Source organism: Maylandia zebra, linkage group LG5 (genome assembly GCF_041146795.1).
Source record: "Maylandia zebra isolate NMK-2024a linkage group LG5, Mzebra_GT3a, whole genome shotgun sequence".
NCBI lineage: Eukaryota > Metazoa > Chordata > Actinopteri > Cichliformes > Cichlidae > Maylandia > Maylandia zebra.
Window position 1 is genome coordinate 23723440 of NC_135171.1, and position 21346 is coordinate 23744785.

General features: G+C 38.6%; 2 protein-coding genes across 4 annotated transcripts; both read left to right on the forward strand.

The window, feature by feature from the left end:
• Positions 1-777: 777 nt before the first annotated feature.
• Positions 778-6272, forward strand: abhd14a (abhydrolase domain containing 14A). Of its 3 annotated transcripts, XM_004548512.4 has the most exons (6): positions 778-937; positions 1016-1164; positions 1881-2161; positions 2319-2434; positions 4169-4404; positions 4650-6272. In XM_004548512.4, the coding sequence occupies exons 3-6, from the start codon at positions 1899-1901 to the stop codon at positions 4830-4832; spliced, it is 798 nt and encodes a 265-aa protein (XP_004548569.1). In that variant the 5' UTR covers positions 778-937; positions 1016-1164; positions 1881-1898; the 3' UTR covers positions 4833-6272. The 3 variants fall into 3 exon arrangements, with proteins under 3 accessions (XP_004548569.1, XP_004548568.1, XP_076740179.1); XM_004548511.4 differs by having other exon boundaries at positions 778-1164; XM_076884064.1 differs by lacking the exons at positions 778-937; positions 1016-1164 and adding an exon at positions 1194-1348.
• A 1564-nt stretch (positions 6273-7836) lies between these two features.
• LOC101471948 (aminoacylase-1A) lies at positions 7837-16230 on the forward strand. Its single transcript, XM_004548514.4, has 15 exons — positions 7837-7958; positions 8278-8423; positions 9259-9323; positions 9428-9532; positions 9626-9720; positions 9918-9994; positions 10857-10946; positions 12602-12658; positions 12767-12840; positions 12938-12987; positions 13658-13802; positions 14126-14194; positions 14280-14359; positions 15476-15536; positions 15672-16230. The coding sequence occupies exons 2-15, from the start codon at positions 8297-8299 to the stop codon at positions 15834-15836; spliced, it is 1260 nt and encodes a 419-aa protein (XP_004548571.1). The 5' UTR covers positions 7837-7958; positions 8278-8296; the 3' UTR covers positions 15837-16230.
• Positions 16231-21346: the final 5116 nt, after the last annotated feature.

The window sequence follows — 21346 nt, forward strand, 5'->3', positions numbered from 1 at the left end:
TGGAATATTTTTTAACAGAAATGACAAGTTCTGGTTGTGCATGAAATACCTTTTTTTAGGACAGCCTATCACAATTGACTTGCGGTTCAAGTACATAAAAAATGTCATAAAGATTTAAAGAGTTAAGTTTGATGTGACATAGTACTAAAAGTATGGTCTTGAGTTTGGGGGTGTCCAGGTAGACATTTGAATTAGATTTCAGAGAAATGACTTTGGTTTATGGCTTCATCTTTTTCTTTTTTCAATTTTATAATGCTATTTTTTTTCTATTTTATTTTTTTGCTATGTTTTTATCCTGTTTTATTTTTACTTTAATTATCTTGAGATGTTTTACCTTATAACATCATCCTAATATATTATAGTCAGTATTTATTTTATTTTTTTACTTATTTAATATTAAAAAAATATTATTGTAAAAATTTTACTTGAGATATTTGTTTTGTCATATTGTGTTTTATTTTATTGGAAAAAATACTGTACTTATATGCCAGTCTATCTTGTTATAGGTTGTAGGTTTTATACAGCGTCTGGGATAAATGGCGTGTACTGCATTTTACTTTAGAGCTTAACATTCTTTTGAGCGCTCAGTTACACTTTACATTTATTATTATTTTGTTTTATTTAATTTTTATTTCTGCAAGCTTTGTTAGGTTCATTTTCTAAAAGTAAACCAAGTATCCAAAACCTTTAAAAAACAAAAATAATTCACATCTTCGCTTTCGGGAAAGAAACTTTCAACGGGAAGTGCCGTTGAGATTAGTGTTGTGTGCAGCTCTTAAAGTGCTCCGACGAGAAAAAGTCGGTTTAAAATCGTGGTAGATTTAATTTATATCGGACAAAAATTCTTTAGAATGTGTTTGCGCTACTGTCTTTCTCGTCTGTTGGTTAATATCTCGTCTACTTTGAGTTTATCGGCAACCACTCGTTCATTGACCGGGTAATTGGTTTTACTTTGTTAGAAGAATAAAGATGTGCATCTGTGTTTAAGTACAATTTCTCCTCTCACTTTGAAAAGCTAAATTAGCCATCCAAACGAGCAGCGAACCGAAGCCTTTCAGCAACATTTCCCATCACTGGCAACCAGCAACGCCGAGGACGATGACGATAGAGAAGAAAGCCTCGCCCCTCCGCCACTGAACGTGTTTAATTACCTCCTCTGTGTCGGTATGTTGCTGCATAATGCAGGTCGCCTCCCGCTGCGTCCCATTGTGCGGGTTTAGCTAGTACCGGAGCAATACAATTAGCTGGTGCTAGCTGTCATTTTCATTTGGCTCGATTATATTGGTCGTCTTACTGTTTTGCACTGCAGCACCAAACAATTGGAGTCACTAATCCTGGCTGTATCTAGGTTTGTTTGTTCATTCTGTTACCTTGCAAATCCACCCGTCCCCAAACATTTTTGTCCAATTGACATTTATTAAGCACCTTTAGAGTGAACAGTGTCTCATGCGGGGTGTGCAAGGATTATTCATTTGCAGTCTGTCTCAGCTTGCATTTAGATGATTGTTTCCAAAGGATCTCACCTTCAATCTTTTAAGGAAAACCAATTCACTTCTAAATGTTAATGTCCACCTAATTAAGTGAAGAACTGCCAAGCAACAAACACTTTTTTGGTAGCTTTACATTAAAAATGTTACCAGTCAGCTCTATTTATTATATGTGAAGATGAAAATCAGCTGTGTTTATCAGCAATGTGACAGTAAATACTTTAACAATACAGGTGAAGTTTGCAATTTGTAACCACATTGTGCAGGTAAAACCACAGGTCTGGGTACTAGTCCTTTCATCCATTTATACAGTGCCAGACGAATAGCACTATTGTGTGAACCGGAATAATATGAAGGGCTTTCAAACAATTTACTGTTTACCGCTTTCTCTAGATCTTTCATCTTCAGGAAATGAATTTCTTGCGCAATCGTCTCGTTGTTCTGGGCCTGGTATTGTTGGCCACGTTACTGCTCTACCTTCTGCTGCCATCCATTCGCCAGGGCAGCATGGAGCCATCCCTGGAAGCTCAAAAAATGGGGCTAATGGCCACCCCTCCTCTTCCACTTCCAACTATCAATGTGTCTATTCGCACCGGACAGCTGCCTGGAGACCCCCCGCTGTTCTTCCGAGAAGCTTTACCAGTGGATGGAGCTGGACGGCAGATACTGCCAAGGTGAGCTTATCTGAGGACATAGCATGCATTCCAGTTTTAATTAATATCAAACCAATTTACAAAATTAGTTAATAAACCAGATGGCGATGGTGATTATCACAGGATTGGTTTGTGTCTGCTCTAAAATCCCGGTTAACACAGTTATGTGTTTGTGCAGGCTGCAAATTGTCTTATTGCATGGTCAGGCCTTCACATCCAAAACCTGGGAAGAACTTGGTACCATGGCCCTGCTGGCAACTAATGGATATCAGGCCTTGGCGATGGACCTACCAGGTAGAACTTAAGTTGAATCAAACGTCACAAGCACTAAGAATTTGATATACCTTTATTTGATATACCTTTATTAGTCCCACAAGGGGAAATTTCATGTGTCACTAGTGATGATCATCTTGCTTATTACAAGTATTTGCTATCGGACACAGTATATTAGTTACAAAATAATTACTTAAGTTTAATTATACAGTAAAACAATAAAACAAAGTTTGCACACTATTGGCCGTTCCTCAGTTATATGAAAACAAAATTATATTCACAATGAGAATTGAGTCAGTAAGTTTTATTAATGTATTGAGTTTATGAGATGAGTCGACTGACAGCATACATTTAAAGTAAAAAGTAGGCTACAGCAGTTTTCTCATGCACATTTTTGTAGTTATTCAATAGTGCAGTTGGTTTAGCAAGCTCCGGTTTCATGAGTTAATAGCGCACTCTTGTGGTTAAAAATATTTTTACCTGCATTGTATGATCGCAGACCTTGAAGCTCACTTCAGTCTAGTTTATCATACTTATGCTAGCCGATATATGAGCACTGATGTATGATTACGTATGTTATATGGATTGTTGGTACTCACTTTGTGATTAAGTACAGCATCCTTTCGGAAAAGGGCTTAAATGTGGGTTGATGTAAGCAGGACAAGCCTTACTTGAAATTTGATGTTTGCATGTAGTTTCCAACTCTGCTCCAAATCAAGGTGAACTGAGAAGCGGTCTGAGCAACCAGATTAACTAGAAACACCTAAAACGACAAAAGGGAATGCTGGAAAACACTTTAAAATCCCACTCTGCACACATTCCTAAATGATTGCTTTGTTTACAATGGACATGTATTAAAGCTGATTCAGATTTTTGCGTTTAGAAGTTCTCTCGGAAAACTGCTGTGGAAACTCTTTAGTTTGAAAACATTATCTCACTGAGTGAGTTATTTCATACGAGAAGTGAGGAAGAGCACAAATGTAAATGAAGGAGGCTAACCTGGAGGTTTATTTATTTTTGTAACCAGTTATCTTGTAAAGTGTTTTAGATGTGGTTTGAAAAAGAAAAGACCTAACCCCTGATACAAACCAGACTTTAATATATACATGTATACCTGACACCATGAGGAAAAGTAAAGAAAAACTTGAGCTTGTTGGTTCGGTGAACCACCAGCACACCTCACTCCAACAGGCTCTCCTGCACACAGTCCTCAATAATAAACTACTCTACAATACCGAACATTACGGCTAACGTCTCAGTTTTCCCATTTCAGTCCAGCTAGCCAGCAATGAATAACCGGTTATTGCTTAAGAGACAGAGAGTGAATGACAACAGTATATCTTTTATTTTTTTATTTTTTTTTGTGTATTTTATTATTAACATAAAACTCATTTATCAGCCAGGGGCAGCACAAAAGGGATTCCTTAGACTACGTTTTAGTTTTTTTCCCCTTGTTTTCCACCTTGTTATCAGTTCTCTCACTAGTTAGCGGACACAAACTAATGTCAGTCGATTAGCAATAACCAACCAACCCAGTGATGTCACATTCTGTACTCTCACAAGATGGTGCTACGCATGCTCGAAGAATTACTCGAAGAATAACTTTAAATACTTAAAAAAAAAATTTCAGCTTAAACCTGTGAGAGTTTCTTGCACTAGGTGTAAATTAACTTTAATATATGTAGCGTAGTGTTGTAGTGTTATCTATTTAAGTTTATTTAAATTATATCCCCCTTCTTTTATATATATTTTAAGGATATGGAAAATCACCAGACTCGGAGTCTCTGAAGACTGACCAAAGTCGAGTGGATCTCCTTTCAAGGTTCATGGAGTCTTTGGGGGTGAGGGCAGCTGTGCTTTTGAGCCCATCGATGAGTGGACATTACTCCCTCCCCTTTCTCATGAAGAACAGTGCTCAGCTACACGGTTTTATCCCTATAGCACCAGTTGGGACCCGGAGTTACTCTGCACAGCAGTACCAAAATATTCAGGTGAGAGAGGCACAAATAATGATGCGATCTCTGAATACAATGACTATAAATACTTACTGTATTATAGACGCGCACCAGATAAGAAGTTAGCTCCGGGGCGTCGGGCTAGCGATTTTTTTTATATATATATATGTATATATATATATATATATATATATATATATATATATATGTATGTATGTATGTATGTATGTTGTAGGATGGGTGTCTTCCTCTTTGACTTCTTAGTCCTGTGTCCTTTTCAGACTCCCACTCTGATTGTGTTTGGAGCACAGGACACAAATCTGGGTGCCCAGTCCCACAAGAACCTCATACAACTCCCAAATCACTTCGTGCTGAAGCTGGAAGGAGCGCGCCATGCCTGCTATATTGACAAAACCAGAGAATTTCACCAAGGATTGATTGAATTCCTCAGCAAACTGAAATGAGTGGCAGAATACCTGGGCTAGGATGGAATAGTCATTTTTTCTTTGAATGTAGTGACCTGGAAGTATAATAGGAGCTGATTGAAATCTCTACATACTAAAGAAAGTGCTTCAGTGCTTCCTTTTTTAACTCCTTTAGCATAGGATACACTGGACCATGCTTTGTGAAAGGGCAGTAGGTAAAGCCAACCCACAGTTCAAAGCGACACACCATCCAATTTTTCATGAAATTATAACTGAAAAATCATGCAGGTAAATGGTTCCATTTCAATCCAGCTCCAGTAGGTTCCATGTTATGCCATAACCTGCTGATATGTTTTAAACCATCAGTGACAGGCTATGATAAACCTACAGGCGACGTATGAACTCTAGGCTGCTGTAACTAAATTAGCTTTTATGTTGTTTCTCTCTGTAAAGAATTTAGATTTATTTAAAAAATATATATGAAGAAAGACATGAACTATATTAAAAATGATGATCAAAGTAAATCTAAGGTTTAGCCTTTAGGATTATCATTATCCAATTTTAGTGTAGGCACAGGAAGCCTACATGAAACATTAAAGTTTCACAGCAGGTGCTCGTCAGCAGCACCTGCTGTAACATTATTGATTAGTCTAACGTAAACGCAGTCGAGCCCTCCCCCACATCTTTCTTTTACTTCATGGCTTTTTCCACTGAAGTCAAGAAATAGTGATTAGGAAAAGACAGGAAGATGTTTTTTTCGGCCAATCAGTGGTTGACTGTAGTGACGTAAATCAGCAGAATTCTTATTTCTTGTAGAGAAAAAAAAACTTTGACAAGGGAATAGCTGTTATAGGGGATGAGGTGGGGTGTCCGCCCTGGACAGGTCAACACTCTGTGGTTTGGAAAATAGTGTTTAAAATTTTACATTTAACAATGTAGTATTTCAGATGTCACAAATGCATTATTTTTCAGTTCCTTTGCCGCCTAAAAATACAAGAGTAATTCAGCTTATCTTGTTAAAAAAACAAAAAAACAGAGACTTGTATAGTGGTGAGTTTTGATTCTTGTTTTTCTCATCGCCTGTTGCATGTAAAAAATATTTAATGTGGTTTGAGTGACTGTTACCATTTTTGTGGGTGACATGTAGGTTACTGTAAATAAGCAAATGTTGCTTCCACCTGTATTTGAAAGCTTCTGTTAGTTTCACATTTAACAAACAGCATTTCTATAAATATCTGGTAACCATTCTGGCTCCCATTAAACACAAGCTGTGCTAAACAAAAGCAAACACACTTGATGCTCAAAGTAATGGAGTTTAAAAAACAGTAAAAGAAAGTGTTAACAATGTAAAAATAATTTAAAAACCAACTCTTGTATTATATAATATTGAAGTTGTATGTAATATATTTTCAATGAGTTTGGACAATCATGGAAAAAGGAAAATACGTGCACTGCTTAAAATAAAGGCAAAAAAATCTGTGCTTTGTGTATTTCATTCAGCATGCTGCCATGTTAAGAAGGAACAAACCTTAAGCTTAACCTTGATGTATTTATATGACTTTCTTTGTAGAAGTTTTCTGTATATAATTTGTGACTTGTATATATTTTTTGTACTTTTTTTTTTATCCAGGCCCCAAATTAAAATAAAATTAATGAACGAAAGGGAGGCAGGTGGAATGGTGAAGTCGCATAGATCTCACAGGTAGTGCAGGTGAATGAGCTGCAAGAAATACCTCTGGTTAGTTGGTCATTCAAAGTAATGGACAGTGCAAAAGAGGGGTGAAATAGAGAGTGCAGGCAGGGTGGAGTGGGTGGAGATGAGCAACAAAAAAATAGATGCAAGAGAAGATTTACAAGATGGTAGTGAGACCTGCTATGATGTATGATTTGGAGACTGATACTGACAAAAAGACAGGAGGTCGAGCTGGTGGCAGACCAGGATGGAGACGATTAAATGAGTAACTGTCTGGTAGCTCACCAATCAGCCTGCTTTCACAATTTAAGTTCTAGTTTCAACTTGAGTTTCTGGTCCTTTCTGGCATGTTGAGAGTGACATCTGATTTAAAAGCAGGGAGCAAAAGATACTGAGCAGGATATCAGTCAGCAGTGAAACAATGCCATTTATTTAAGGAACAAAATTATTCATGTGTGCACATGCACAGACTGCATGTGCACATAAATCCACATATGTATATGCCAACTGAAGTGTCTGGTATTAAATTTGTATTTTAATTTTAAAAATGTAATACATACATTCAAAGCATACAAGATATAAAACAATGCAAAGGAAATTATATGGGAAGAAACCTCTCAATAAGTAAATTAGTAAAATAAATAAATTTACTTAAATCAAGCCTTTATATCAGAGAAAGCTCATGAGTGCTTTGGAGATAAACGTTGAGATGGTTTGGACATGTGCAGAGGAGGGATAGTGGGTAAACTGGACATAAGATTATGAAGATGGAGCTGCCAGGCGGGAGAAAAAAGGGAAGACCATGGAGATGATCCATGCATGCAGTGAAGGAGGACATGCAGGGCTGATGTGACAGAGGAGGATGCTCGAATTTGGGCGGGATGGAAGAATATGATCGGCTGTAGCGACCCCTAAAGGGAAAAGAATGGTAATAGTAAATGGCCTGTATTTGTATAGCGCTTTTATTTAGTCACTATGGACCCCAAAGCGCTTTACACTACATTCAGTCATCCACCCATTCACACACTGGTGATGACAAGCTACATTGTAGCCACAGCCACCCTGGGGCGCACTGACAGAGGCGAGGCTGCCGGACACTGGCACCACCGGGCCCTCTGACCACCACCAGTAGGCAACGGGTGAAGTGTCTTGCCCAAGGACGCCGGGGCTCGAACCTGGCGTTCGGAAGGTCTTGCAACCTTCCGATTACAAGACGAACTGCCAACTCTTGAGCCACGATCGGAAAACCTGAAAGCGTGTCAGTACGGGGCGATAGCATTAAAATGTGTCTTTCAAATGTGTGAAACAGAAAGGCAGAAAATGCAAATTCATTGTAGTTACCACAGCTAGTAGACTTTTATTTTGAAGGGCAGGAAGCCAGCAGCATGTCAGCTGATACACAGTAACACACACGCCACACACTGTCACAAACCTGGTTACCTGGGTCGTAGGAGCTTGCGTGGCTGGAGAGGGTGAGTAATAACAAGTAATAATAAGTATTAAAATAAGGTGGAGTAAATAACACTGCGCTCTTTGCCGTCCTGTAATCTCCGCTGCTGGAGCCTGTGCCAAAAGACAGGGACAATAAGTCAACTCGCTTGAGGCTAGCTAGCTTTTATCAGGACCCGAGCTGAGGTGTTTTAAGCAGGTAAGGTCATGGCAGCGGTAAAAGGGAGACAGTGATAAACGGATTTAGCGTCATGTCTGTGCCAGATAAAGAACAGATATTTGCCACATGAACCTGGCGTGTTATCACTGTGACATGCCGTGTGTTGCCTCCTATGTCCTCAGGCAGAGGATAAGTCGAACCATGCTGCCTGACAAAGACGGTCCAGGTGTTGGAGGCGGACAGAGCTTTCCTGAGGGTGAAGACCCCTCCGTGTCTCTTTTTAGAGACTACCTCCGGCTCAGAACTGTGCACCCAGAGCCCGACTATGGTGAGAGACTTTTATTACATGAGCTCAGTTCGTGACCTTTAGCGATATGGCGCAATTGAATTTTGGGATGCATTTGTCTTTAATAGACCCCAAACCGCTGCTTGACTAATGATCTTTTTCATGTCTTGTTTCTCTGTGGTTTTCCTTTAAGATTATGTTCGACAAATGCTGTTTCTTTATATAGTATAATAATAAATGTATTGTAAACAGTATCTGTGCTTCCTTTGAGAAACTGTAACATGGATTTTTTCGTATCAGTGGCATCATTGTCTTTCTTCAAAGAGAAAAAGTAATCAAAGTTCACTTCTTATCTGTGTCAGTTAAACATTAAATGCTCACAGTTATGCATGTAACAGATGTTCTTAAACGCTGAGCTGTTATGTAAAGTTTTCAGTTCAGTGGTTACACCTTGTGCTGAGTCTCAGGAGTAGAAAAAATAAAAGCAACAGCCATGAGGCAAAAAACATGTGACCCTGGGGATGGATCATTTTCCAAACAACTATTTGGAGGCATTACGACCCTGTTTACGGTTGTGAAATGCGTCCCGTGCAGTTAGATCCTTGTTGGAAATATATTTCACCCTGTTTAACAGCAACCATGTTAAACAGGGTTTGTGTTCCAGTTGCTCTGAGAGAGTTAATAATCATAGAAAAAGTGAGAGAGTGTGACTGGCTAGCTAGACTGCTTTTCACATGCACATCTAAGAGTGGCTGAAAATGCAATGATGACAGGAGAAGGCTTGTCAAAGTCCAGCAGCAGGAGCTGTGACTGAGAATTTTCACTCAATTATTAATGCTTGAGTGCGATGTCTTGTTGTTTGTTTATTCTTTCATAGATGCTGCTCTTAGGTTCCTTGACAGAATAGCGGAGGAGCTTGAGCTACCCTTGAAGAAGATCGAGGTGTGTGACATTGATGGCTACATTCAGAGAGCAGTTGTTTACATGATACAGTGGACATAACATTAATAATAAAAAGATCCTTTTCCTGTCCCTGCTCCTTTTAGGTTTTTCCAGGTAGAGTCATATCCATCATGACATGGGAGGGAACGAATCCCACCTTGAAGTCCATCTTGCTGAATTCCCACACAGATGTTGTACCTGTTTATCAGGTATGACATCGGTCTCACTGTATGGCGCTACAATCCTGTTATCACCTGTAACAGACCTGAAAAAAACAGATTTGATATCAATCTTTTCTCCAGGAACATTGGAAGTACGATGCTTTCAGTGCTTTCAAAGATGCAGAGGGCAACATTTATGCCCGTGGATCACAGGACATGAAATGTGTAACTATACAGTGGGTATAACCTGCCTTGATAACTTGCTTTATTAAACAGGATTTGTGCTCTAGTGTTGTTGTGATGCTCTCTTGTATTTATGTTTCTATGAGAAACACCCGATTTAACACCCGCTCACTCAGCCTGCATACTGTCAGTTCACACTCTCGTCCTTGTTCCTGTCATATATCTGCTGCGTTCACTTTGTTCTGTGTAGGTACATCCAGGCAGTCAGGAGGCTGAAGGCGAGGGGATGGAAACCGACACGCACTCTCCATCTCATGTTTGTTCCTGGTAAGATTTTAATATGCCTCTCCATTCTGTTTTTAAATTGTTTGTAATGTCTTTACATATTGTTAATACAGGCTCATGGGTATTTTTACTTACTGTGACTGATTACTCCTTAATTAGTAATGCTAGGACAGTAAAAACACATACAGTGTGTGACTGATACCATCCTCATTCTCCTGTTGTTGTTAACTGCTTATGATGCAGCTTCAGTAATTCTTTAACAGGGATAAAGACTGATCACAAACTGTAGTCTTGTACTCATTAAACACAAAGGAGATGAGTTTTACCTTTGGTCAGCCAAACACATGTGCTCAATCTAAGATTAACTCTGACCTGTCACTCTGCCAGAGACACCTCAAGATATCATAAAAACAGGAAATGCATATTAAGTAGACTCTTATTAGGGGGTCTGTTAACAGTGTAGATGGGTAGGAAAACACACAGTGTGTTAAACATTATCTCCTAGGTTGTGGAGATGTAAACTTTAACAGCAGGACTTTGTCTATTCACATTTATCCAGTACAGACATGTTAAATATGTGCGTCCAAGTACGCTTTGTTTCCTGCATCTGTTTGTACATGTTGTACGGTATTTATTGTCTGCTTTCCACACAAAGGCTTTGATTCAAGTCTGAATAAATTAAACTGAAACAGCACCCCTTTCAGCAACATTTCTGCACTGTGCCAGCGTGGAGCGGAGGCACTGGCTCCTGGGAGTTTACATTGTTGCCAGCATTGCTCCTCCCAGCTTCGTCCCGAGCAGATGTCTAATCAGCCATAATCATTGAATCCAAGTAATAAGGATGAAGTTTGTTCTCCGAGTCTTGTTAGGTTGTAGTCACTTATTTATTTACTTATTTTTTTAGATGAGGAAGTTGGAGGCTACAAGGGGATGGAGACATTTGTGAAGCAGCCAGAGTTTCACAAGTTAAACATCGGCTTTGCCCTTGATGAAGGTAAAAAAAATAAAGAGATACAGTTAAAGATAAAGCAGCCTTTGTATTCTTTTTCAAAAGTAAATGAATCAAAATCAAAATATTGAACATGCCAAAGTGTATGAGTGAGTTAAAAATACTTGTTATTTATTTAGTTTGAATTATTTCCACAGAAAATCCTTTTACTTTTGAAACAAGATAAAACTGCAGGTATCCATAACAAGAGCACCTAGTAAAACTAAGCTAATGAAGGGAAGAGACTAACAATAAAAACCTACACATTTAAATTTGAGAATTGATCATGCTGTAGTGAAATAAAAGGATTTAGAGAATGTCTTTGTTGTTGGCGGTCTTTACTAGCCTTTCCCTTATTTTCTTTCTTTTTCAAACATTTGATTTTATCTTTTCTCTTTGATGTCATATAGAAGAGTGGTTTAATCCTGAAACCCACTACATTATTTTTAATAAGTTTTTTTTTAATGGGGGAAGATTATAATTCAAATGTATAAATTATAAATCAAATTTGGCATTTACTTATTTTTCTTTCACATATATTAGTAATTTTCTGTCCATATTCTTTTATGTTATACTCTGTGTTCAGACCTTCCCTTATCTTCCCGAACTGATTCAGCCTCAACCTTACACACTTTCTGGAGAAAGGAGAAGTGTTACTCTGGGAGGTTTGGAAGTGTTTATATGGGTGTTTTTTCTTTGTGATCAGCACTAACTGGGCTTCCTGTTTTTCTCTCTCTTAGGATGGGTGAGACCATTAAGTCGGGATTGTAACTTCGTTGTGTTGTTGTGTGATTTTACTTTTTAATTGGTGTCAGTAACATCAGTTCAAAAAGTTCTGAACTTCTTGACTTTTTCACTGAGACCTTTAAAAAAATGAGTAAATGCAGGTCTGAAAATTTCAGGTTATATATGTAAATTGCTTTTTTTTTTTTTTTTACATTATTCATGCCAAAGATAAAAACAAACTTGCCTGCATGGCTGAGTTTATAACAGAGCCAGTGTTTGGTTTGATCAGACGTAAACACAATAAGAGAGAATGCAACAGCAAGCTGATTAACAGCGACTGCTAGATAGAAAAGTGGCCAGCCAGTGATGCTGGCTGACAAATGTGCTTCAAATGATTGTTAATTCCCTTTGTTATAAAACCACAGTAATTAAAAAAAATAGACACAGTTTACAAAGTAAAAAAAAATGTAATAGTTTTTAATCTCTTTTTTTTTTCATGATAATCTAGAAAGTTTTAGGTTTCAATACAGATAAGAACACTTCCTGAAATATTTTTCGACTAAAAATAGTGAAGATGTTAGACTTTTGCCTCATATGCCTTCATAAATGTCTTCACTGGGTTTAAATTTGACATCCAAACATCAAGAGATTCCAGTGTTTGGTTATGTCTGCTCAGAAATGGGAGTCAGTACATCTTGAACTGGAGTTTCCATGTTCTTGTGCATGAGGTTAGATTCATTGTGATACTAAATTAACTAGTGACTTGCAAGTGTCAATATGAGAGTGCATGATTTTCTGTCTCTGGGGGTGTACCCTGCCTCTTGCCCTGTGGCAGCTGGGATGGGCTTCCGTTCCCATCCTTGTTCCTGAATTGGATGAGTGGAGAAAAATGGATGGATCAAAGTGTATTTGAGTTTTTTCTGCATACTCTGCAGGTTTGGCCAATCCCACTGATGCGTTCACTGTGTTTTATGGGGAAAGGAACCCCTGGTGTAAGTACAAAATACACAGAAATTGAAACCTCAACTTAAATTAGTTTTGAATTACTGGTTAGATGATAAAACGTGTCTTGAATCAAGCAGGATTACCTCTGCTTTCAGGGATTACTGTCCATTGCCCAGGCAGTCCAGGTCATGGGTCTCGGTTTGTGGAGAATACAGCAGCTGAGAAGCTGGTACTTATCTGTACAATGTTACTGGTTAATAAAGCGGTTGAAAACAGGACTAAAGGAAAGTGTCAGTAACAACACTTATCTTTTCACTTTCTTATAGCGCCATGTCATGAACTCCTTCCTGGACTTCAGAGAGAAGGAAAAACACAGGTGAGGAAATTTACACTTTGGTAGTGTAAGCAGGTCCTAGATTTCCTCTATAATAGATCTCTTTGGAGTTAGTTTGAGGTGATAGGTTATCCCAAAACCTGCTCACAAAAGTGTGTAAATCAATTTCAATTGTACAGACGATGGGTTAATTTGCTTGTAGGTCTATTTGCAGCTAATTTGTCCCATAGCAGCATGCTTTAATGAACTGTGTAGACATTAAGAACTTCTAATTTATCTTTACATGTCATAAATGTGAGTAGCCTATATTTATTTATTTAAAAACTTTTTTCTGTTTTTTTTTTTTCACACAGTATTCAGGACATTAGATAAATATTTACACTTTTGGATGCCTAGAAATGTATGACATAATTGGGTTGTGGAAATTCAATTGTTCAGTCTCTCATGAACGATTCAACATAACTAAAGGAAAATATTTTAAAAAGGTGTCTTCTGGCACATTACCTCTAAATTCACTGTAACCATTAAAAAACTACAGAAATGGAAGCAATAATGTATTAATTGTCAAATACTGCTCATCAGTTGTCTTTGTGTCCCATAGATAATTGGGAAGAGACCATTAAATAAAATATAAACTTTTATAAAATGCAGTTGTGTTTGATTCAAAGTTGCATTTTGGTCTGTTTTGCATTATTACCTTCTCTCTCCTCAGGCTAAATACCAGTGAGTGTTTTACACTTGGTGACGTCACCACAGTAAATATGACTATGGTCAAAGGGGGCGTGGCCTACAATGTCATCCCGGCTGAAATGGACGTCAGCTTTGACCTAAGAATACCACCTACAGTAAATCTACAGGTGCGTAAGTGGTTTATGTGGTGGTGGTCAGAGGGCCCGGTGGCGCCTGTGTCCGGCAGCCTCGCCTCTGTCAGTGCGCCCCAGGGCAGCTGTGGCTACAATGTAGCTTGCCATCGCCAGTGTGTGAATGTGTGTGTGAATGGGTGAATGACTGAATGTAGTGTAAAGCGCTTTGGGGTCCTATGGACTAGAAAACCGCTATACAAATGCAGGCCATTTACCATTTACCATTTATGTGTTTGTGTAACTCCTTCGTACAATTATGCACATGGCTGCAAGTGTCATAGTACTCCACATTGACTTTTAAATTACCACTGTACCAGGAGTTTGAGAGACAGATCAAGCAGTGGTGTAAGGAAGCAGGAGAAGATGTCACCTATGATTTTGCTCAGGTCAGTGTGCTTGCTCTCAACTCTAAGACTGCTGTTGGTTTGTTCTGATGGTCAGATGGTCTAAATCAGCTGGTATCTGTTGTAGAAACACATGAACCAGAATATCACATCCACAGATGAGAGTGATCCATGGTGGAATGCCTTCAGTGCTTCCTGCAAAGAAATGTGAGTGGACTAAATCCTTTTTCAAACCTGGAATACATAACGCTGCTGTTTTCACGAGTCTGTGAAAGTGACGACATTTAGCCACAATTCTACTCTGATTTGCATCTGTCACATTAAGATGCCATCAGATTACTACATCACTATTTAACAATATAAACCTGAGGCTACAACCCCACACCCCAACACAAATGACGGCACACATCTGTAAGATCTTTGTCTTAGTAGAATACAAAGCTGACTGCACAAAGCAAAGATGAAAACCAGTACAAAAAAGCGACCGCTGCTGACATGCAGTGCTTATACTATGGTGGGCTAAAGGCTGCAGCAGTGTTTGAGTGATTTTATCTCCACAAGGGTCCAACATTTATTGTGGGCTGTTAAAGTATTGCATTTTGTATTTTTATTGTCTCAGTATATTTATGTTAAGTCTTCTTTTCTCCATGTGAGGGAGTATTGCTTTAATTTTGTTATGCTTGCATAATGACAATAAAGAGTCTTGAATCGTCATTGTAACCAGATGATCAGTGTTTTTTACTTCCCCGTGTCAGTGTTTTGGCTGATAGGTGTGCAGTGTTGTGTAGTGGTCACAGCTTAAACCTTTGTTTTGGCTTCATCTGCAGCTGCTAACTCTGGTGATTCTTCAAATAGTATGTGTTCATCTTACTGTTGAACAATTAATAATTTAAGATTTTAAATAAAAATGATCTGCTGTATTAGTTTATGGCAAAACTGAATTTTATATCCTTGTAATCTGCTTACATAACTTTTTTTTTCTTTTCTTCTCCTTCTTTTTTTTTAAATATCCGCTCTATGAGTCTTCACACATTAGCTGCAAATGTTCACACAACTCTCACAATTTGCTCCTTGTGCTTGGAAAGGTTTGTCACAGATACTTGTGGAGCTGTGAAACACTAGAATTTTCTTTTTCATTTAATATGTTATTCAGGGAGATTTACATATATATGAGTTTTTACTTATGCTTTGCAAGCATTTCCAATATAGGCAGTGACACTTTTTGCACACGTTTAAAAACATCTTATCCATATAGTTTCAGCTAAAAACAGGAGCATACTGTGTAATCAACAGCCACGTCTCATATGATCATCTCCACTCTAGGAATATGACTTTGAAGAAGGAGATCTTTCCTGCTGCCACAGATAGCCGTTTCATCCGTGCGGTGAGTTTAAGAACTGACTTGAGTTTGTAAATAGAGGAAATTTTCTTCTGAGAGTCATTTGAGGTTTTTCTTTTATTGACATTACTGGGAGAAATCAGTTCTTGTGTTTTAAATAATGTTTGTTTAATGATCTAGGTGGGCATCCCTGCGATTGGCTTTTCTCCAATGAACCGGACGCCGATCCTGCTGCATGATCACAACGAGTATCTGAACGAGCAAGTCTTCCTGAAAGGCATCAGCGTGTACGAGAGGATCATCCCGGCTCTTGCCAGCGTTGCTGCCCTTCCCAATGAGGCTTAGACATAATTTAATCCTTTCTAAAACATATTTACCAGATTATCTGACTATTTAACTTGAGGAATTATCAAAGATTACCAAAGAGTATATCATTAAACGGAGCACTGAGCCTTTGGTACTGTTTATCTTTTTGATTCTCAGGATGAAGTCACACTAAGCTTTGCTTTACTCAGCACAGCAGCAAGTCTTAGCATCCTTTATGTTAGCGTTGAGATTGAGTGTACCTTTTTTTTGAAGGATTAATGCCTGTTGTGTAAATCAGTTCATTTAAAGAACTCAAGTGAAAGCTGAAGAGGCTTTTGATTGCCAGTTTCTAATTAAACCAAATCTAAAATTTTAGATGACAGAAAATTTTAATTAACCAAAAGTCAAACTGAATAAATGTATTTCTTCACTACTGTCACTGTCCTGTTTTCTGCTACACAAACAGGAGAGACATGCCTGATGCCACGTTAACACTCGGTTTAATTAGACCTATTAATTAGAGGCAGAATTGCTGTTGTTTTATGAAAGAACACTTCTTATTGCCTTTGGGGGAGGCATTTAACCTCCAAACATCTGGTTAAAGGTCCAGCAATAACACTTAAAATAATCACATCAATAAAACACTGAATCCATTTGTAGCCTCAAGATAATCACAAAGTGGACCCCAAACAAAAATCCAGCTTTTCCCCCCACTTAATTTCACCATTATGTTCCTAAAGGCTGCTTTTTTTTATCACCTGTTAACAGCAAGATGGAGCTAGAGCTCGTATTTCACAAAATGCACAACATGGGTTTGCCTCCTAAAGGAACGCAACACTATAAAATGCAGAAATGTCTCACTGGATTCATCCTCCTAAATTTGGTGATAGTGGACCACAGATAGGTGGCAGTTGCGATAATAGGTAAAATATAAATGTCTGCAGGAAATTTGATTTGGTGCTTTGATTTTTCTTTGGTCCTGATATTTATTCACCCAGTATTATCCTCACCCACCCAAAATATTCCATCAGCATCATTTATGCTTTAGGTGTAGTGCTTACTAGCAAACATTAGCGCTCTAGCAACCTAAAGTAAAATGGTGGCATTACTGTGTTTGTGCTTACGGTGATCTCATTGTGAGCATGTCAGTATGCTGCAATTAGCTTTTATTCCAGAGCCTGAGTGCAGTTTCACAGAAAGTCTGTGGCTAAAAATCATATTTAAAATATCAGACAGATATCTAATGTGTTGGCCAGAGGGAATCACTAAATCAGAATGCATCATTTTAAAATCTGTAAGACAGAAAGGTGTAAAACTGGCCTACAGTTAAAATCTCTGCTCACCCAGCCAGATTAAAATTGTGTTTTTATTTAGCGTGTCCCTTAAATAGAAAGTGATTTTTTTATTCACTTTACTTGGATGGTTAAAAAGGGAAAAACTCTGTAAAGAAGGATGTTATGAAATACAGATGGAATAATGGCAATGAGGAATTAAAAATGTATTTTGATTTTTAATGCTATTTACATGAGGTAAAGGTCGGCCTCATCCACAGTGCAGCTCTCGTTGGTATTGTCGTCTAATTAACAGTGTATGGCTCTCAGAGGGGGACTGGCAGGAAGCGAGTGCAGTCAGTAATTAGTCTTCTCTCTCTCCCCAGGACGTGACAGCAGTATTAGCACATGGGGCCATCAGGGAGCCGAATAAAAGCTGAACCCAGATCCTTCCTCCCAGAGGGGGGGGAAAAGGTGCAGCCATCCTGTCGGGTCAGCTGCCGAGCTTCTGAATGCCGGGCTGTGGGGAAACATAGGTGCTGTTAAACAGTTTGTCAATGACAACTTCGCTGTTTCAGTATTTCAGGAAAGCCTTTATTATATGTGGTACCAGAGTCAGTAATTTGTATACATGTTTTTTCCTTGGAAACGAAAATTGCTCGACAGTTGATCCCCACTTAATTGTGGTCTCTGAGCAGGGTGCCTGCCCACATGGGGAGATTTTACCTGATTCACAAGGTCTGTGCACACACCCTACTGTGGCGTTTCCAGGATTATGATCATAATTCATGAACAGCTCTCAAAGACCTTTTACAATTAATGGACCAAGTAAAGCCTGAAGATTTATAGAAATAAAATCGTAAACAAGAACTGAGAGGCAGTCTGAAAAACATTTTCTCTATCAGTATCCGTAAAGTAGCTTTGGTGTACATATAGCAAGGCTGTAATGAGTTTCACTTCCATGGTTTTCTTGCTTCTGGGGAGAGCTGTTAATACTCGCAGATGCTGCAGTGTATGAAGGGCTATATGCACAGTGTAAATCACACAGCTGAATGGCTCTGCTGCTCCACTGCAGTGCAACTACAGCTGTCCTTTGGTGGTAAATACATCCAAACCCTTTTGTAATCGAAGGAGCTAACTCTCTCAGGGCTTGTAGTTCAACAGCCACTGCGATCATCTGTTTTTTTTTTAATTGTTTTTACTCAGATAAGGAAATTTATCTACAAAAATCCAAATCTGTGTTTTGAAGGTAGTTAATTTAGTAGTTTTCCAAAAAACATTTTTCTTGTATAGGCCTTGGCTGAAGAAAGAAGCTCCATATTTAAGCTATTTAAGTATAGAAATCTCTCTTTTTTTTAAAAGAGAGATTTCTATTCTTAAATAGGCCATAAAAGAATAACAGTTATTTGATATAATATATTTGAGACCCATGTCCGCACATCTGCTTTTTAACTTCTTAGTTTCTACACATTCTCTGTCTCACCGCACATTTTGATGCTTAATTCATTTCCCTGCATTTTAAAATCTCCTTTTCTTATATAGAGCATGTCCAAATGCCTGGCTGATACAGTATATGTTACATCATTTTGTAGTCTACCATTGCCAGACTTATTCTGGGCTGTGTTCCTGTGCATCTGACAGATTGCATGAAAATGGGATGAGCTTAAGTACTGTCTCTGACTTTGACTTTAACTTATCACCTAAATCATAAGGAAGTGATCTCTTGGTTTGAGCACACGTGACGGGCATGAAAGAGCACGGAGACACCGTGGCAAATGTCTACGCTACCTGCAACATCATATGTGAAAAGGAACAGGCACCAGTGGCAGAAACTAATTTTGGTGTTCTCTGGGGAAAGGGATGTCAAAACAGGTCTCACTAAAGGACCCTCATGCAGTTTGGTTCTGACAGTTTGGACAGAAATATACACATGAGTATCCTGCAGGAGGTCATTATGTTGGGTTCTTGCAGTCCCCTTCCTGATCCTCTTCACACAAAGAAGCAGATACTAGTCCTGCTGCTGATGCCCTTCTACAGCCTTGTCCAGTTGTCCTTGTGCAGTGGCCTATCTCCTGATAACACCTCCACACTCTTGAGACTGTGCTGGGGGAGAGAGCAAATCTTCATGTGATGGCAGGTGTGGAGGAGCTGGACTATGTGTCCAACATGAGTGTGCTGCAGGTACTGTCTCAGCAGTGAGAAGAACACTAGCTATAGAAAAGTCATTCAGGTGGGATACAGAGAGAGCAGAGCTGGTCTGTGAAAACTATTCCTTTTTGGGAGTTGTCTTGTTGTTGACTTCCCAGTGTACCTGCTGTCACCTTCTTAGAGAGAGTTCTCAATTTAGCACCATATGTGTTCACTGCATGCGTAAAGTGTAGAGCTTGTCACAAAAACTGGCTTGCAGGTCGCTGTTCATGACTCTACTGCGTTATGTGTGCCTAATGCCTGATGCCTTTAAGTTCCCATTTAGCACAGTGTTTACATCAGTGTCAGCTTTAACATTAATTTGTCACAGTACGCGTTTCAAACTGTCATAGCAGAAAATCAGAGGTGTAATTAATAACATAAATAGTGATTTTATTAAATTTTATGACTCAGTTCCATTCCGGCTCTTTTTTATGGCAATGTGTGAATGGAGAGAAGGCATCGGTAATATTATTGGTTACACGCTAATTACCACAGCATGGTGTATTATAAGGTCCAAGGACTGTAAATACAGAGGAGTGGATTAATTGGAAGAATAGATCAAATATATGTCTTTATCCAATCACGTTACATATAAAAAATAAATAAATAAAAGAACTATACCCACCTATCCTTGGGTAATAAGAAAGTTCAGTCCTGGTCCTTGCATTTCAAGCTGCTAGCTGCTTTCAACAAGATGTCCAAATCCTCAGTGGAAGGAGTGTGTTTCTATTTCTGCACGATGGCTTTCTCAGAGGCAATTATGACTCTTGTCATAGTCCATTTCTTTGCAAATTACTCACAAATTCAATCCTTCTCATCAAGTTTCTCATTAAGAAAATCTCCTGTTAAATTTCATATTACATAAAAGACATAAACCCTTAGTACAGTTAGGATATTCCAGATCAGCTCCCCCAGTGACAGAGTTCCTCGTTGATGTGAGTCTTCCACTTCATGTTGTAATTCCTCCAAAAAGGAATTATCTCCACTCCCACGTCTCATATGGGTGTGGTTTGTTTCACACCCACACACAAAAATGATGGGGGGAGGTTTTTTTCTTTTTAATATGGCTAATAAAATCAAATCAAATGGTCATCTGTGTAAATAATTGTTATGCCTGGATTGATTTAAAAACCAAAACAAATACTGACTGAATTGTCTTGCTCAACTAATGAGCCGCCCTGCGTGGCTGCCACCAGAGCCAACACAAATGAGGGTTACTCATGTCCAGGCATCCAATCTGATTCTGAACTTTTCATCCCAGAAAATCACCCTAAGCTGTTCCTTGATTAAAATTCTGTTAAAGGTCAAGTACCAACAAAAACAAGAACTACAATGTGGGTCTATCTATGATGGACAGGATGCACAGCATACAGACACCAAGAACACAGCAAAGCTCTGCCCTTTATGTTTAAAGGCTTTCATGAACAAGCTATTTGTTCAGTGGGGATGTTTCAGTGAGACTTTTCAAAGAAGTAACCAGAACTCTCAGCGAGCACAACCACACCCAACTCAATGGCTACACTAAAACTTGCTTGCATGCTTTATAATGTTTTTATTACAAAATGCTGACATCAGCCTGTTTTTATTACACTGTGATGGCGTCGTTGTGATGTTGTATTGAAGGTGTGTTGTACAGCTCTCTACACGCTTCTTCATATGATATGTTACTTCATATGATTTCATGAAAGTTTTTTACAAGTCAGTTTTGACCATGGCTGACGATAATAGAGGTCAAGGTCTTAGCCAATGCCAGCCTAGGTACTCATGTCCCCCAAGGCTTAGTATATTGCTGTAAAGTTTTAAAGATGTGAAGTTTAAATATGAAGTTTTACTGATTTTCGTATTTACTGTGACCTTGACCTTGACCTTGACGCAGTTTTCACCTAAATTAAATCCGCTCCAACTGTTATTAGTATCTACCGTCATACAAAATTTAAAAATGATAGTTCGAATGAGACTGTATTCTAAACAATACTTTAATGAGTTCATTCTAAAAAGTTCCTGGAAATTCAAAAAACAGCCCCAAGCATCCTTAATTTACCCTGTAGTGCCACTGTTTTTTGCATCTCTTCCAGTGTATAACACTTC

Bases quoted from the DNA above. Each gene is read 5' to 3' on its own strand.
- abhd14a (XM_004548511.4), top strand. From the start codon at position 1,899: ATGAATTTCTTGCGCAATCGTCTCGTTGTTCTGGGCCTGGTATTGTTG. The intron at 2,162-2,318 runs GTGAGCTTATCT...GTGTTTGTGCAG, and splicing joins GGACGGCAGATACTGCCAAG to GCTGCAAATTGTCTTATTGC. The intron at 4,405-4,649 runs GTGAGAGAGGCA...TGTCCTTTTCAG, and splicing joins AGCAGTACCAAAATATTCAG to ACTCCCACTCTGATTGTGTT.
- LOC101471948 (XM_004548514.4), top strand. From the start codon at position 8,297: ATGCTGCCTGACAAAGACGGTCCAGGTGTTGGAGGCGGACAGAGCTTT. The intron at 10,947-12,601 runs GTAAAAAAAATA...CATACTCTGCAG, and splicing joins CGGCTTTGCCCTTGATGAAG to GTTTGGCCAATCCCACTGAT. The intron at 12,841-12,937 runs GTACTTATCTGT...ACTTTCTTATAG, and splicing joins ATACAGCAGCTGAGAAGCTG to CGCCATGTCATGAACTCCTT.